Source organism: Dipodomys merriami, unplaced genomic scaffold, assembly GCF_024711535.1.
Source record: "Dipodomys merriami isolate MVZ:Mamm:240054 unplaced genomic scaffold, mDipMer1.0.p SCAF_26, whole genome shotgun sequence".
Classification (NCBI taxonomy): Eukaryota; Metazoa; Chordata; class Mammalia; order Rodentia; family Heteromyidae; genus Dipodomys; species Dipodomys merriami.
The window spans coordinates 7,756,422-7,770,514 of NW_027204048.1; the positions used below are offsets into that span (position 1 = coordinate 7,756,422).

General features: G+C 47.7%; 1 protein-coding gene across 1 annotated transcript; it reads right to left on the reverse strand.

The window, feature by feature from the left end:
* LOC138836801 (ral guanine nucleotide dissociation stimulator-like) lies at positions 1-13,878 on the reverse strand. The gene is made up of 16 exons (XM_070035433.1): positions 13,795-13,878; positions 13,388-13,575; positions 12,755-12,850; positions 10,161-10,354; positions 9,267-9,907; positions 8,428-8,643; positions 8,022-8,125; positions 7,512-7,596; positions 5,564-5,650; positions 5,072-5,104; positions 4,663-4,784; positions 4,372-4,467; positions 3,865-4,069; positions 3,463-3,705; positions 2,250-2,364; positions 1-511 (listed from the first exon to the last, which is right to left on the reverse strand). Exons 1-16 carry the CDS (start codon positions 13,876-13,878, stop codon positions 345-347), a joined length of 2,676 nt encoding a protein of 891 aa, XP_069891534.1. The 3' UTR covers positions 1-344.
* Positions 13,879-14,093: the final 215 nt, after the last annotated feature.

Consider the following 14,093-nt stretch of genomic DNA (forward strand, 5'->3'; position numbering starts at 1 on the left):
GTCTCTGGGCAGGATGATAGAATTGAAAGTCATATAAGCTTGGTAAGAGAGTGCTCTGTGGAATCCACAGGCAAATTTGGTAGTGACCTGCACTAGAGAAAGGTGTCAGGTCAAGACTCATGGGCATTCCTCCACCCTCAACAGGAGCTGGCCCCTGAGGCACTTCTGGGAGTCCCAGATGATAGGACACTGTCCAATTTCAAGTGTAATTCTGACAGAAGGAGGAGACTGTGGATATGTGATTCTGAGTGTGACCTGGAGATGAGCAGAGTGGCAAGTACAGTGTGGCTTGGGGACTTGAGTTTGGAAGTACTTAGTTGGAGGCCAGCCAGGGGAGACACCCACTAATGGTGTCCTGCAGTTTTTCCATCCTTTCTCTTCCTGTAGGGTGGACCTGGCTCTTTGCTTGACTGTTGCTCCAGGAAGTAGGTCGACTTTTGCAGCATAAAATTATACTTCGCCATGCTGTTCATGGCATAGAAAAGATTAGCATCCCCGGGGATCCTCAGCTCTGGTGGAAGAAGGACAGAAAGCTAGTAAGCAGCACTGACAGACATGGAGACACAATTCCTTGAGAGCTTCCTCAGATTAGGTCTGACCCATGGCCTTTAATATCTCCAATCCAGATCTAGGAAGACCAATGCTGTGACTCTTGCCTGGCAACAGACTCTGCTGACTGCTGAACTCTAGCCTGTCTTGCTCAGAAAATAAATAGGCGTCCATGATGCCAGCTCATCCTGCAAGTGTCACAGGATATTCCTATCCTGCTCTTACTGCTGCCTGTGTTACCAAATCTGCAAGCAGAGCAGGCTTTCCAGAATGGAGATTCCTTGCTGGGAGTATTGGCCTACTGAGAACAAGGACTCCAAGGACCACAGAAGAGCAAGCATTGGCCCAAACCTTTTGCAATTGCTTCTGAGGTTCTCCCACACAGTGAGCTCAAGCACTCAGCAGGTCCTGGCTTTGGGCTCTTATTTGAGATCAAGTGTTCTCTGTCCTGGAGTCTCCTGTCACTTAATCTGGGCTGGACTCAATTTCTGCCAACATGGTTGTTTCTCATTGTCATTCATTACCCTCCCAAGGCCTCTGTCTTACTATCCTGAAAGAAGGGACCCCATGCTGCTTTCATAGTAAGAACATAGTAAGAAACATTTTATGACAGATCCTCTAGGAACTTGCAATCAATGCTGGCCATCTACACAAAGAGCCTGGTGGATTCCTCAGTTCATTATAAAAACAGCACATTGGGTCTTTGTCCTTTGCAGCAGTGATACTTAAAAGACAATGTTAGAAATGAACTTTGCAACTTTGAAGGAGCAGGGGGAGGGGGAAAGTGGGAGAAAAATGAGGGATGGTAACCATATTCCACAAGAAATGTACTCATTACATATACAATTATGACCCTCTGTATATCACATTGACAATAAAATTAAAAAGCAACAGAGCAATGACACCATGCATTTGCCTTTGTGGTCCATGTAAATATATTTCTTTTTCTGTGTTTCTGTTTCTCTTCAGTCTGTGTGTGTGTGTGTGTGTGTGTGTGTGTGTGTGTGTGTGTGTGTGTGTGTGTCTGTCTGTCTGTCTGTCTGTCTCTGTCTCTGCCTCTATCTCTCATCTCTACCTAACCTCTTGTCTTCTCTCAACCTCCTTTAGAAGAACACAGGAAAGAAGTTTTGGAACTTCCTCCTGGTCTCAGAAAGCTTGCTCTGGGCTGCGCATCTACTGGATTCTGCTTTTATTCCTCTGTGAACAACTGCACTGACTCAGCTCCTTATTGCATGCTTTCATGTCATTTGGTTGGATTTGTGTCATGAACTTTGACATGCTCAAACTGGGTTTGGGAGTGGTTTGGAGGAAACGTTTTGAAAAGTCCTGGGAATAGATCAAGTATCTCATGGATGCTAGGCAAGCAGTTCTTCATGGAGCTACACCCCCAGTTTCAGATTCCTTCTGCTGTCTTCATTCCACAGTTTAGTCAGCAAAGTCTCTTCTAATGAGCAATCTGGCCACCCTGACACATGGAGGCTGCCTTCTATCCACACCTTACTCTCTTTGCACTGACCCTTCCCTTGATAGGCAGGGCAAGCATAGATATATCCACCAACTTGGGCAGTAACAAGATCTGAAGCATCTGATATTGGCTTGCAGCATTGTGTTAGGTACACAATGTCCACCACTAGACTGCTGCACCCCGACTTTGGGCTGTGTACATGCTGACTCCCTTATGCCATTATTCAGTGACTTACTTCTATCCTCTGATATGATTTGGACCAGCTCCAAGTGCTCTGGCTTGTAACCATGCAAGAAATGTTTCTTCATGGCCTTCAGGATGATATCCCGGGTCTTGTCCTGGTTTGTCACCTGTTCAGAACAGGAGAGAAGACATCAGTGTGAAAGCCCGGTGTGCCTTCCCAGAGTTCAGTGGACAGGGATCCTCTGGATCAAACGCACACTAAGCACAGAAATCACACATGCTGTCATGGAGCATTTCATCTATTCCTTACTGGGAGTGATCTCCACATAAACAACAGTGGTACTTTCCCAACTATTCCTAGTTCTACCTGCTCCAAACTCCTTTTCAGTTATTTTCCCTTTAGGAATAATAACAAGATTGCCCATGCCAAAAGGAAACAACTTCCTCTTGTTCAGCCCAATGGAAGGGGGGAGTTAGTACAATGGCCAGTGCCTCCAAGCCAGGCCTGCTCTGGGCTCAAGGATGCAGTGGTGGGCACTTCTGTGACTCCCCGGAGGTTCAGAGCTCAGGAGAGAAAAAACACAGAGTCTCCCAGGTAGCTGTGAATGACGGCCATTCTAGCATCTGGCTAAGAGGGAACAGAACAATATGGGGTGTCATGGAATGCAACTCCAGCATGAGGAAGGAGAATCTATCAAGACCTCATTCCCAGTTGAGGACTTGGGGGAAGCCAGAGACCTCTCATGTGAGTACAGCCTGTTGCCTCCATGGTTAATACCATGCAGGTTCTGAGCACTATATTCCCCCAAGGCCAGCAGCTTGCTAAGACTTCCTGTCTCCCAACCTAGATTTGAATGTGACTATTGCCTACTCAGCAGCCTTCTAACATCTGAGAAATAGGTGAATTTCTCCCCCAGCCAACTGATCACATCCATTGCTACCTTATTTGCTACAAAAACTAGGGTCTTGGTCTGTCTTCACAGTACATTGTGAATGTTATAGTTTGGTTCTGCCCTAGACAATCCTGGATGTCATTTACATTAGTCTCGTTTCTTTTCCTCAAAGCTACTGTTCCACTCCTGCCTGCAGGTTGTGTGCACTGCTCCCAACCCCCCTTTCAGCTCAAGCCCTGAGCACTACATTTGTTCTGCACCACGGTCAGTTCTTCACCATTCACTACAAGGTCAAATTCAGGAAGGAATGGAAGGTAAATGGGAGTCTCACAGTTGGAGCACACCAAGAAGAATGCCATGTTTCCAACGTACCAGGATGCTTTTGTATACATTTCCTGTGTCCTCTTGTAGGCTCACTCTGATAACACAGGAGTCTCCTATCTGCTGGTTATACAAAGGCATGGTGGAGCTCTTGCTTCTAACCTCAGACACAGGGCTCTTCATATTGCCTCTGTTAGCCACAGATTTGGTAGAGGCTGAGGCTGTGGAGGTGGTGATGGAAGACAAGGAAGTCTCTGAAATTCCTGGAGATGAGGGGGAGGCTGATTTCCAGACCTGTGGTGGACAGCAGCAATGTCAGGAGAAGCCAGGACATTTACAAGTGCTCCAGTGTGGCAGCCAGTGGAATTTTGGAACTGAATTTTTGGGGTTCATGGTATGGATATTGAGAAGGCTGGCACTGGGAAGGAGGGGTATGGGAAGGGCCAAAGTCACCTTTTCCCGGAATTCAGAGGATTCTTTGTTGAGGCTCCTGTTGAGGTCTATGTGGGAGCTAGATGAGCCAGCCAGCTTCCTGTTACTGTGTGAGGTCACTTCCGGGATGTCCCCACTGCTGTTGTTAGGGCCACACTTGGCCTGATCCAGTGGTGTGGACTGGGAGCTTCCACTGGTATTGAGGTCAGTTTTCTGGGCCTGGCGGCTTTAGAGAAGGCCAAGTTTACTGGGAGGAACTCCACAAAGACACAAGAACCAATCCCTGGACCCCATACACTCTGTGATTGGTGCCCCATTCAAGGATGTAGGTCCATCACCAGCTACCTTCCTCCTTCCACAACTGAAGGCCCATAGAGACATGACAGTGGAGGAAGTGAGAAGCAGAGACCAAGGACTCTCAGCCCAGGAACAGGGCTTGCCATGGAAAGGTATCACCTGAATATCTGGCTCCTGTCTCCCAGCCCAGCATGTTCCCTGGCCCCTGCCCCAAAACGCCGATGCACTTACTTCTTCCAGGCCTTGCCAATGCCAAAGCGCTTCTTGGTATTAAGGCTTTTGCTGTTATTCTGGGTCCGGGGCTCCAGTGCAAGAGACAGGTCATAACTAAGGAAAGGGATGGTTTGAGCTGACAGAATAGCATGCTTGGGCCCTTCCCAGTGTCTGCCTGAACTGTAGAATCTGGTATCAGTTGCTCACTAGGCCCCATAGAGTGTCACAGTGACCCAGGTACAGATCTAGGCTCTCAGGACTCCATCCTAGGGACAACCCCACTCATGTTGCCCTGTGGTTCCAGCTCACCTGGCCTTCTCGCTGAGCCGCTCTAGGCCCCTGAACCAGGTAAGAAAGTGTTGTTCTGGTGTGAAGGTATAATAATTGCAGGTGGACTGCAGCTGCCTCACCTGCTCCATCACATCGAATTCCTGGTGAGGACAGGAGAGGATGGTGACATGACTGGGCTGTGCTGGGGAATGGATTTCTGCTCTCTGCAGTGGGAGCCCCTCATCTTCCTCCCACCAGGTTCTCCCTGTTTGAACATGATTGCATACACAGTCAGTCTCTGGATGCTCTCCTCGGTCCCACCTCAGACACCCAGCTTCCTGCTGGAGGTGCCTAGCCTCTCTACCAAAGGTCCACGTAACTCGAGTGAATACACCGGTTAATCCAACCCTGCTATGCGCATCTATCTGTGTGGGGAGTTGTAACTCACCTTTCTCAATTTCTGGAAATTAATTACTCCCTCCTAAAAGACAGACAGAAATGTGATTAGAAATGGCCCTCCTGCCTGCCTGGGCTCTTCTACCCCTGGAGGCAGGACACATATACAGGAACTGAGTGAGGGCAATTTGCAGACAGGGACTTTCTTCTCCTTAGACCTTCCCTAGGGACTGAAGTTCTGAGATCCAATTGTCTAAATCTTGTGAGGGACTTGGGTTTCAGGTCAAAGGCTTTGCTAGACCACATTCTGCATGTCTTTTAACCTTGGCTATGCTCTCTTTTCCCCAGCTAGTCTTGATGAATTTGCTGTTCCAGCTGAGTATCTGCCTCTGTCTCAGGCAGCTCTGAAAGTCACAGACGAAAATGGGTGCAGTGTTCTGCTCAGAGAGGAGATGGAAGGCTCTCAAGTATGCTAGACCTAAGAACTCAATAGGGGGACTTTTTCTCCTGGACCCAGGCCGCCAACTGTGCCCTGGCTACTCACATCCAGGAAGTCCTGAAAGGCAGTGTCAATCATCATGAGGTCCTTTAGGATAATTCCTAGGTAGGGAATAGTGCCCTTGACTAGCACCTGTAAGATTGGTAGGGATGGTAAGTTAGGCCCAGGGATCCTCTCCCAAGAGGTGCTCAGTCATTCCAAGCCCCACAGGGGCTTTGTTATCAGAGTAGCCTGGGGATCATATGGCAGTTCTGTGTTGAGCTCCTCCCCTGCAGTTGGAACTCCAAACTGCATCTGCATCAGGTTATGTCCCATACTGGCATTAAAGAACCCCAGCTGGTGTAGCCTGTGCCACCCAGCCTTTCTATAGATTAAGTCCTGGTTCTGGTGGGTCCAGCACCTCTTCCACAATGAAAACAGGGCCAGAATGCTGAAGACATGGAGCCCATTTCTCAGAGTGCATATAGAGAAGTGGGGAAAAGGTAAAAAGATCTCCAGGGGAACTCTCTTCTCTTACACAGCTGGGGCTTTGGGCACCGTTACTCACCAACTCCTTTGACAGCCGCAGACCTCTCTTGGCCTTCTTCTCCTTGGTGGCAACTATGGAAGTGTCCTGCCATGATTGGGAGTGGAGTCAGAGAGGTTTTTCTCCTATCCGCAATCATCCAAGACCATGAGCACAGAGTTCCCTGGTTGTCTGTGACAAAGGGTCCACCACCTGGCAGGCTGATTCTAGCTCAGTCTCTACCTGAGTTCCACTAATGTGGGATCCCAAGTGAGGAACCTGGCCTCACTGTGACTGTTTCCTCTTCTGCAAGGTGTGTGGGAATACACCTGCCTCAGGGGCTGGGAGTACTCAGTATCTTCCCCCACCAGTGGTGCTGTCCTGATTAGCACCAGCGCCAAGGCCGTTTCTGAATTCTTGAACATCTCTTTCTCTATTGGACCTCATCTTCCCTTGTGAAATAAACCTAAGCCTCCTCATCTCTTTATATGCCAGATGAAAATAATGAAGTGAAGAGAGGGCTGGAAACTTGTCCAGTGCCCTGTAGCTATACAAGGGGAAAAATCCTTCAGCCTCATCAGGCTATTGACTAAGGTCTTGTGCTCCAGCCCTTTGGTGTGTGCCAGGGTTCCTAGAGTAATTGAGGCTCAAAGAGAGAGGAAGACTGAAGCTTTCTGCCTGGCCCAGGTGCCGAATTCTCTGTCTTTGCACTGGGCCCAAGTCTAAAGCCATTTTTTTTCTAATCCCACAAATCCTCTACTATTCTCCCATGGAAGTCAATTCTACTATTACACTTGAATTGGGGCCTTTGTCAGGGCCCCTGATGTGGATAATTATGAACTGTGACTGAGGAAGTGAATCTTGTTTCCTGGTTACATAGTAGCTGCTAGAGAGTTTAGGAAAGACACTCAATGAGGTGACCATTCCCTTTTAATTTTTAAATCAGCTAGGCTTTCCACAGATCCACCTGTGTAGTACCTACCACAGCTTTTCTGTGTTCAGCAACAGCAACTTCTCTAGAGCACAACACAGAGCCAACACAGTGCCTCCCATGTTACATCCTGAGCCTGGATGTTTTGGCTCTAACCCAATGACTTCCATGTCCATTTGGCCCAGAGCAGCACTGAGAACCCCAGTGGCACAGCATAGCAGGAATCTCCCCAGTGAAGTCCAGCCAACAGTGACGACAGCAGAAGCCAGGGCTCCTGGGGACTGGTGGGACCTGTGTCTTGGCAAACGGACTCAACCACTCCATTAACACAGTCTAACAATATATAATCCCAGTAGGAAGAAAGACACCCCAAACCTGGGTTCAAGTGTCTTACAGAGATACCCTATCTTCCTGCAGTACAACTATTGTGAGAGGCCTCTGATCAATGTCTAAGCAGCCTCTTCTCTCTTTAGTTCAGATGACACAGAATTGGAAAATTTCAAAACACAGAGAGATAACAACACATACTTGTCCTCTCCTCACCCACCTCCCCTTACCTTGAATAGCAGTTCTCTGCACCTGCTGTGGTTATTATCTGGAGAAATTATCTCTGACAGTTTGTGAAATCTTTGGAAGCTATCCCTACAGGAGGAGACAAGAGAAAGGGACAGTTGAAAAGATGGGGGGATGAGAGAGTGGATCTCCATTTTGTTTTAAAACCAAGACTTCCAATTGCCTAGACAAGATTGTTGGAATACATCTTTTGAATTATATGGACACATAGGCTTGGAGAAAGTTTTTCATCCTGGCAAAAATCGGGTGCTACTTCTTTACCAAAATGTAGCTCTGGTTTGATTTCAAAAAAGCAGATCAGTGGCAATCCAAGAAACCTAGCTACCTCCTGTGTGTCTCCAGGTTTAGACAGACAGGGAGCTGGTCCCTGCCAAAGACAGAGCAAAGTGAGTCTCACAGCCAAGGAGCCCATGATCTGTTGTTGAGGCCCCAGATCTTAGTTTGGGTGATGCCAGCCTTTGTGCCAGCACAGCTCCTGCAGAGAGAGGACCCACCTGGAAACCATTTCCCAGGTCCTCTCCAGGCGGTGGATGGAAGAGCTTTGCAGGGCAGAGATGATGGCAAACATGGAGGAGAAGTTCCTCAGCACTAGGCACTCCTGGGGAGAAAGACTGAGTGAGATTTGGATGATTCTAACACCAGATTTTACCATGGTTGCTGGTTTAGCCTCTCATACTTAGGTTTTGGGAGAGATCAGGGAGTACATCAGGGAGTATGGGACAAGTAGGCAGGATTTTACATGGCCCAAGATCTGGGAGAGCACAGAGACAGTGAGTGGCCTGCTAGAGGAAAGGTTGTCTGTGGGGAAGAGGGACTCAATCCACAGAGGTCTCTGAACACAGTAAAATCTTGGGGATAAGAGGTAGAAGAGAGAGTCCCTGGTCGCCCCATGAATCATACCCAGGCCACCTTGATCCACTGCTGCACCAGAAGAGCTCTGTCTGGGGCCCTCATGCTGTGATCCCCAAGACAGCTTGTGATTACACAGGATGACACGCTGTTGAAGTGTGTGATGTTGGCCCAGACGGTTGGGGCCAAGTGCTCCTTGACCTTCTTGTCACTCTTGGACCAGATAGAGCCCAGGCACTGGTAGGGCACTACCTTTCTGAATAGTTCCTGGGGAAGAGCATGGTGTCACCCGGCCTTGTCATAGATTGCAATGCCAGGTGCAGGCTGGGATGACTCTAGTAGGAGATGGAGCTAGGGAAGTGCACAAGGTGACCTGAGCCAGTGGGAAGCTCTGGATCTGGTGTGCTGACCACCTAGAACACCCAACACCTGAGTGTCATAGAAGAAAACATAGGCAGGAAAGTGAGAGCTGTGTTTTCTCTACCTAATCCCAGTCTATCCACTTGAAATTAACTCTGTCTGCTTGGCCTTGGCCAGCAGGGTGTGCCCTCACATAGCCACTTCAAGCCTGTCTCCTGGTGCACATGCAATGTCTACCTTTTGTAAAGGCCAGACTTGTCTTCCCTAACCTGTGATAAAATAGGTGCCTAAAACGTCCTCATGCTGGAGAGGGTTCCTGGAATGAGGATGAGCTATAGGCCTGGCTGCCCCTGGGAGGGGAGTGGGTCTCATCTCTTATGATTCCATGTCAGAAATTTGCTTTGGCATGGTTAGGTATTGTGGAGCTGGGATTTAGACAAGGCCATGGCCCCGGGAAGAAGCAGCTACAGAACAGGCAGCAGAATAGAGCAGGTGCCCCATCCTCCCTTCATCCCTGCCTAGGACCTCACCACATCCATCATGGTGAGTTGCTTGGCCACCAGATCAGGAGAAAAAGCCAAGAAATCCAGCTTCTCCTTGTTCATCCAGTTCTGTGAGGTACCAGAAGAAAGACTTGAAGGGTCTCCTGAGGAACCTGATGCCTCCTCAGGCTCTGAATCAATGGAACCTGAGACTTCTGGATCCAGCTCTGAAAGAGGTTCTGCATAGGGCTTAGGCTCTTGACCCACAACAGGATCTGGCTCCAGCTCAAGAGCAGGTGCTGGAGCTGACTCTTGTTCCAGCTCTATACATGGTATTGGTTCTGCTGCTGAGGTTGGCATCAGAGCCACAGACTCTAGGTTGCAGCTAGCTGATGATGGTTCTCCTGCTGTGCTGGCCACCAGAGCCACAGGTGGAGTTGGCTCCAGCTGTGAAGCTGAGGCCAATTCTCCTGCTGGGCTTGCCACACAAACTGAGGCTTGTGCTAAATATGAATTGGGCTCCCACTCAGAACTAGAGCCTTTGACTCCCACTGGGCCAGGCACCAGAGGCACAGATGGAGCTAGCTGGCTCTCTGAATGTGACACTGGTTTTCCTGTTAGGCAGGGAACCACCGCTGCAGGTTGGGTTGGCGTCAACTCTTCGTAAGGATTTTGGGCTGGTGAAACACCTGGAAGAGCACAGAAGATTCTTCACATTACTGCAATGCTCTAAGTGTTTTCAAAGGTAGAGAAGACACCCTCTGCCCCCAAAATTTCCAGTTCCTCACTTTCAATAGGATACCTTCTAAAATGCCTCCTACCCACTGTGCCTTTCAGGTTCCTTCTTGCTTCTAATTCTAAGCCACACTTAACTATGCCTCCCAGTGTGGCCCTGCCCTGACTCCCCTTCTCCCCTCCCTGTTCCCACCCCTGGATTCTCACCCTCAGACTCAGCCTTGTTGGGCTCTAGGGCCTCTATCTGGCCCAGGAGAGTGTTGACACGAGATATCATGTCAGAACCAGGCATGTACGACTGAAGGTAAGCCATTAGTTTCTTGAAGCATGAACTTTGCAGAGGTTGGCAGAAATCCTCTGAGTACAGATCCAGCCAGGTGCCCAAGATGGAGGAGATGGCACTGGGAGGAGAAAAGGTGTGCAGCTGAGTCTGAGGCCTGGCCTCTCCTTCTTCCCAGTGAATTCCCTGAGCACCAATGGGACAGGGATTAGGGCCAGTCCCTATCCATCCAGTGTTTAGTGGACCCTACCCCAAGCCACTCTGGCTGGCAAGGCGGGGCAGACCAGGTTAGCCAGGCCAGAGCTGCAGAGAATACCCAGGCATGGATCCCATGATCAGTACTCTGAGCAGCTCTCTTGTTTTCACCAAGTACCACAGCCTCTAATCTCTCTCTCCCCACTAAAAGTCTCCAAATGGCTTGTCCCACATGGCATACACAGGATCCTGATGGCACCACACCTGATGCACTGCTGCCTCATTATCTGTACCACATGTAATGTGTCATTCTCCTGAAGATACAGCCTGACCCCAGGCTCTCACTGAGGGTTCAATGCCCAGCAGCAAGGTCTACACACTTTTTTGTCTCACCTGATTAATGATGGGCTAGCCTGGCTGGAATATACTATAGGGAAGATGGATTCTTCCAGGAGTTTCTTCTGAGCCCTTAGGTATCCCAGTGTTGCCTGGTGCTCAGAGTCTCATGTTTTTCTTCTAAACCAAATCCTTTCACCTCAATGCTCCAGTACAACATAGGTTGGAAGAAAGACAGCTGGTAATGGAAAAATTTGCTGTCCATTGGCATAAAACTGAAACTAGAGCCTTATACATCAGTTTGCACCAGAATCAATTCAAAATGGATCAAAGATTAGGTCAAGACAGAAACCATGAAAACATTACAGGAAAGGGGAGTGGAAACATTAGAGCTCCTAGGCACAGATCAGCCTTTCTAAGTAAAGATCCAGAATCAGAAGAAACCAAAGAAAGACTGGACAAATGGCATTTCTTCAAAAGTACACTTTCTGCATGTCAAAGGACATATATAACAAGTTAAAAAGAAGGTCTTGAACAAGGGATTAATATCCAAGTATACTGAACAGCTCACAATATTAAGCCTCATCAAATAAACCTTCAAAAATAAACCACCAAATTAATCAATGGGCTAATGCGTTAAAGAGAGAATTCTCAGAAGATGATGTAAAAATGGCCAATGGACACATGAAGAAATGTTCAGCATGTCTGGCCATAAAGGAAATGCAAGTCAAACCAACAGTGAGATTCTACCTCATGTCAATTAGAATGGCCAAAAATAAGAAAACTAACAATAACAAATCCTGGCATGAATATGGACAAAAGGGATCTCTATTATACTGTTGGTGAGATGGTAAGCTTGTTTGTCCACTCTAGAAAGCAGTATGGAATTTCCTCAGAAATGTAACATAGTGCTACACAATGACCCAGAAATTCTTCTCTTGGGCAATCATTTAATAGAAGAGAAAACAGGGGCTGGGAAGGTGGCTCAGTGGTAGAGCGCTTGCCTTGAATGCCTGAGGCCCTAGGTTAGATTCCTCAGCACCACATAAGCAAAAAGAAAAAAGCTGGAAGTGGCACTGTGGCTCAAGTGGTAGAGTGCTAGCCTTGAGCTGAAGAGCTGAGGGACAGCACCCAGGCCCAGAGTTCAGGCCCCACGACCAGATTAAAAAAAGAAGAAGAAGAAGAAGAGAAAACAGTCACACTAAAGCTACCAGCACAAACATGTTTGTTACGGTATTATTTACTGTAGCCAATATATGGAATCAGCCCTGATGCCCTTCCATGAATCACTAGATCAAGAAAATATGGTATATATACATATTGGAATCCTATGAATCCATCAGCAGGAATGATATTGTACCATGGGAAGATTTGGAAAAGGATGTATTAAGTCAGATCCAGAAAACAAAGTTTGTATGGCCTCCCTCCTTTGAGGTAACTAGAATGTGCCTATGAATCTACAGATAAACGTACTGCATGGTAAGCAAAGGTAACCAATGAGTTAACTGAAGTTTGATGGAATCTATGGAGAGCAAAGATCGCATAATTCTGTAAAAAGTCTAAGTCAAACCTGACAAAATCAATATCAGCAACTGGGTACTTGCAAGAGGACAGAGTGGGGACAAGGGGGGAGCAGTTGAAGAATGAATGGGGGAAATGGAGAGAATGCAGGCAAAAATTCATTGTACATTTCTCAGAATTGATAAAAATACGTAATCTAAAGTCAAGATAAGTAAGGGAAGGGGTGGGTTGGGAATGGTGTATGAGAATGCTGAAAAAAGGTGACATTGATCAGGATACACTGTATTCATAAACTGTTTTGGTGAATGACAGCTCCTTTCTACAACTGTGTACAATCATAAAATGTTTCAAAAAAAAAAAAAGAATCACAAGAGTTTGGGACTCCACTGTTTGTCTTTTCTATTAAGGACACAAATGTCCTCACTCTGGAGATAGATGTTTCCAGCCCTTTGACCTAAGGCCCACTCACTTTCTGAGCTGGTCTTGTGGGATGATCTTCTCAGAGGAATAGGGAAGGATTTCACCATCTCTATAGGAGTCCAAGAGGGCTTCACACCTGCGGAACCTGTTTAGAATGTTCGGTTTTACTGGCCATCAACCCATGTCTTGGATTTCAAGATAGAAAGGATTTACTTGCTCTTCTCACTCAACTATGATCAGTGTTTGGAAATCTGCACTTCTAATGTAACTGGATCTTATCTATTTGCAACATGGAAGAGGCCAACCAGCTCCTTTTCAGGTATTTCAGTGTGCCAGGATGTCTATGTACTGGTTAGAGGCACTCCTCTCAGATATAATGTGAAGTCCCCTTTTTAAAACAGAAGCTGCTTTTCCTGAGGACTTGGGTATGTGCTGCAGGAGGACAGAGCTGCTTTCTAAGGAAAACAGGTCACAAGGAAGAGGCTGAAGTCCTAGGCAGCCTGCTCTCCAGGGACAGGCTAGGCAAGCACTGCCAAGGCTCAAACCATATCGCCCTGCCAGGACACTAAGATAGTGATTTAGGCAGTACTTCCCAGGATCAAACTAGGGGTCAGAGTTTCAGGCCATTCCCCAGGTTCCACTTAGTGGTAAGGAGACCCCTGATCTTGAACTAGGTGCTCACCTTATGAACAGCAGGTCCAGCACCTGCTGGGCATTGGTAAACCTTCTGTAGCTGGACAGAAAGGTGGGGATGAAGAAGGGCTCCCCCGTCAGCTGGGCAGGCACCAAGTGGTCCACCAGCTCTTCCAGTGTGCCTGCACTAAGTGTCTCTGCCCACTGGGGCTCACCCATTGTCATTTGATTTTCATCCTAGAAGGGGACCAAGGAAGGTCAACTCAAATACTAAAGGTGGCAAACTTTAACACTCATTTCCAGAGTATAGAGATACAACCTAGAAAAAGGGTTGTCACAGAGAGAGAGAGAGAGAGAGAGAGAGAGAGAGAGAGAGAGAGAGAGAGAGAGAAGTTGGTGATGATCAGAGATTGGCTGGCTATCCTTTAACTGACACTCTATCAGCTTTGTGTTCACCTGGGAAAATCTCTCAGGATTATTGGGTTTGGGGGTAACCCAGCGTCGCCAGACATGGGTGAAGCCCCCTCTTTGGTCTTCCATTACGCATGAGCCAAAACAACTTGGGAGACAACAAACAGCAGGATATATCTTGCTTTCTCCACAGCCTCAGCACCAGTGAACTGGCTGGGGCTGTTGTGGATTCTGGCTACCTAGGCAACAGGGTTCTGAGTTCTACCTGATCCTTCATCAAGGAAGTGAGGTCATCTCCTCTACAGGTACCTTCACCTGAGTCGTACCCTCACATAAGACATTCT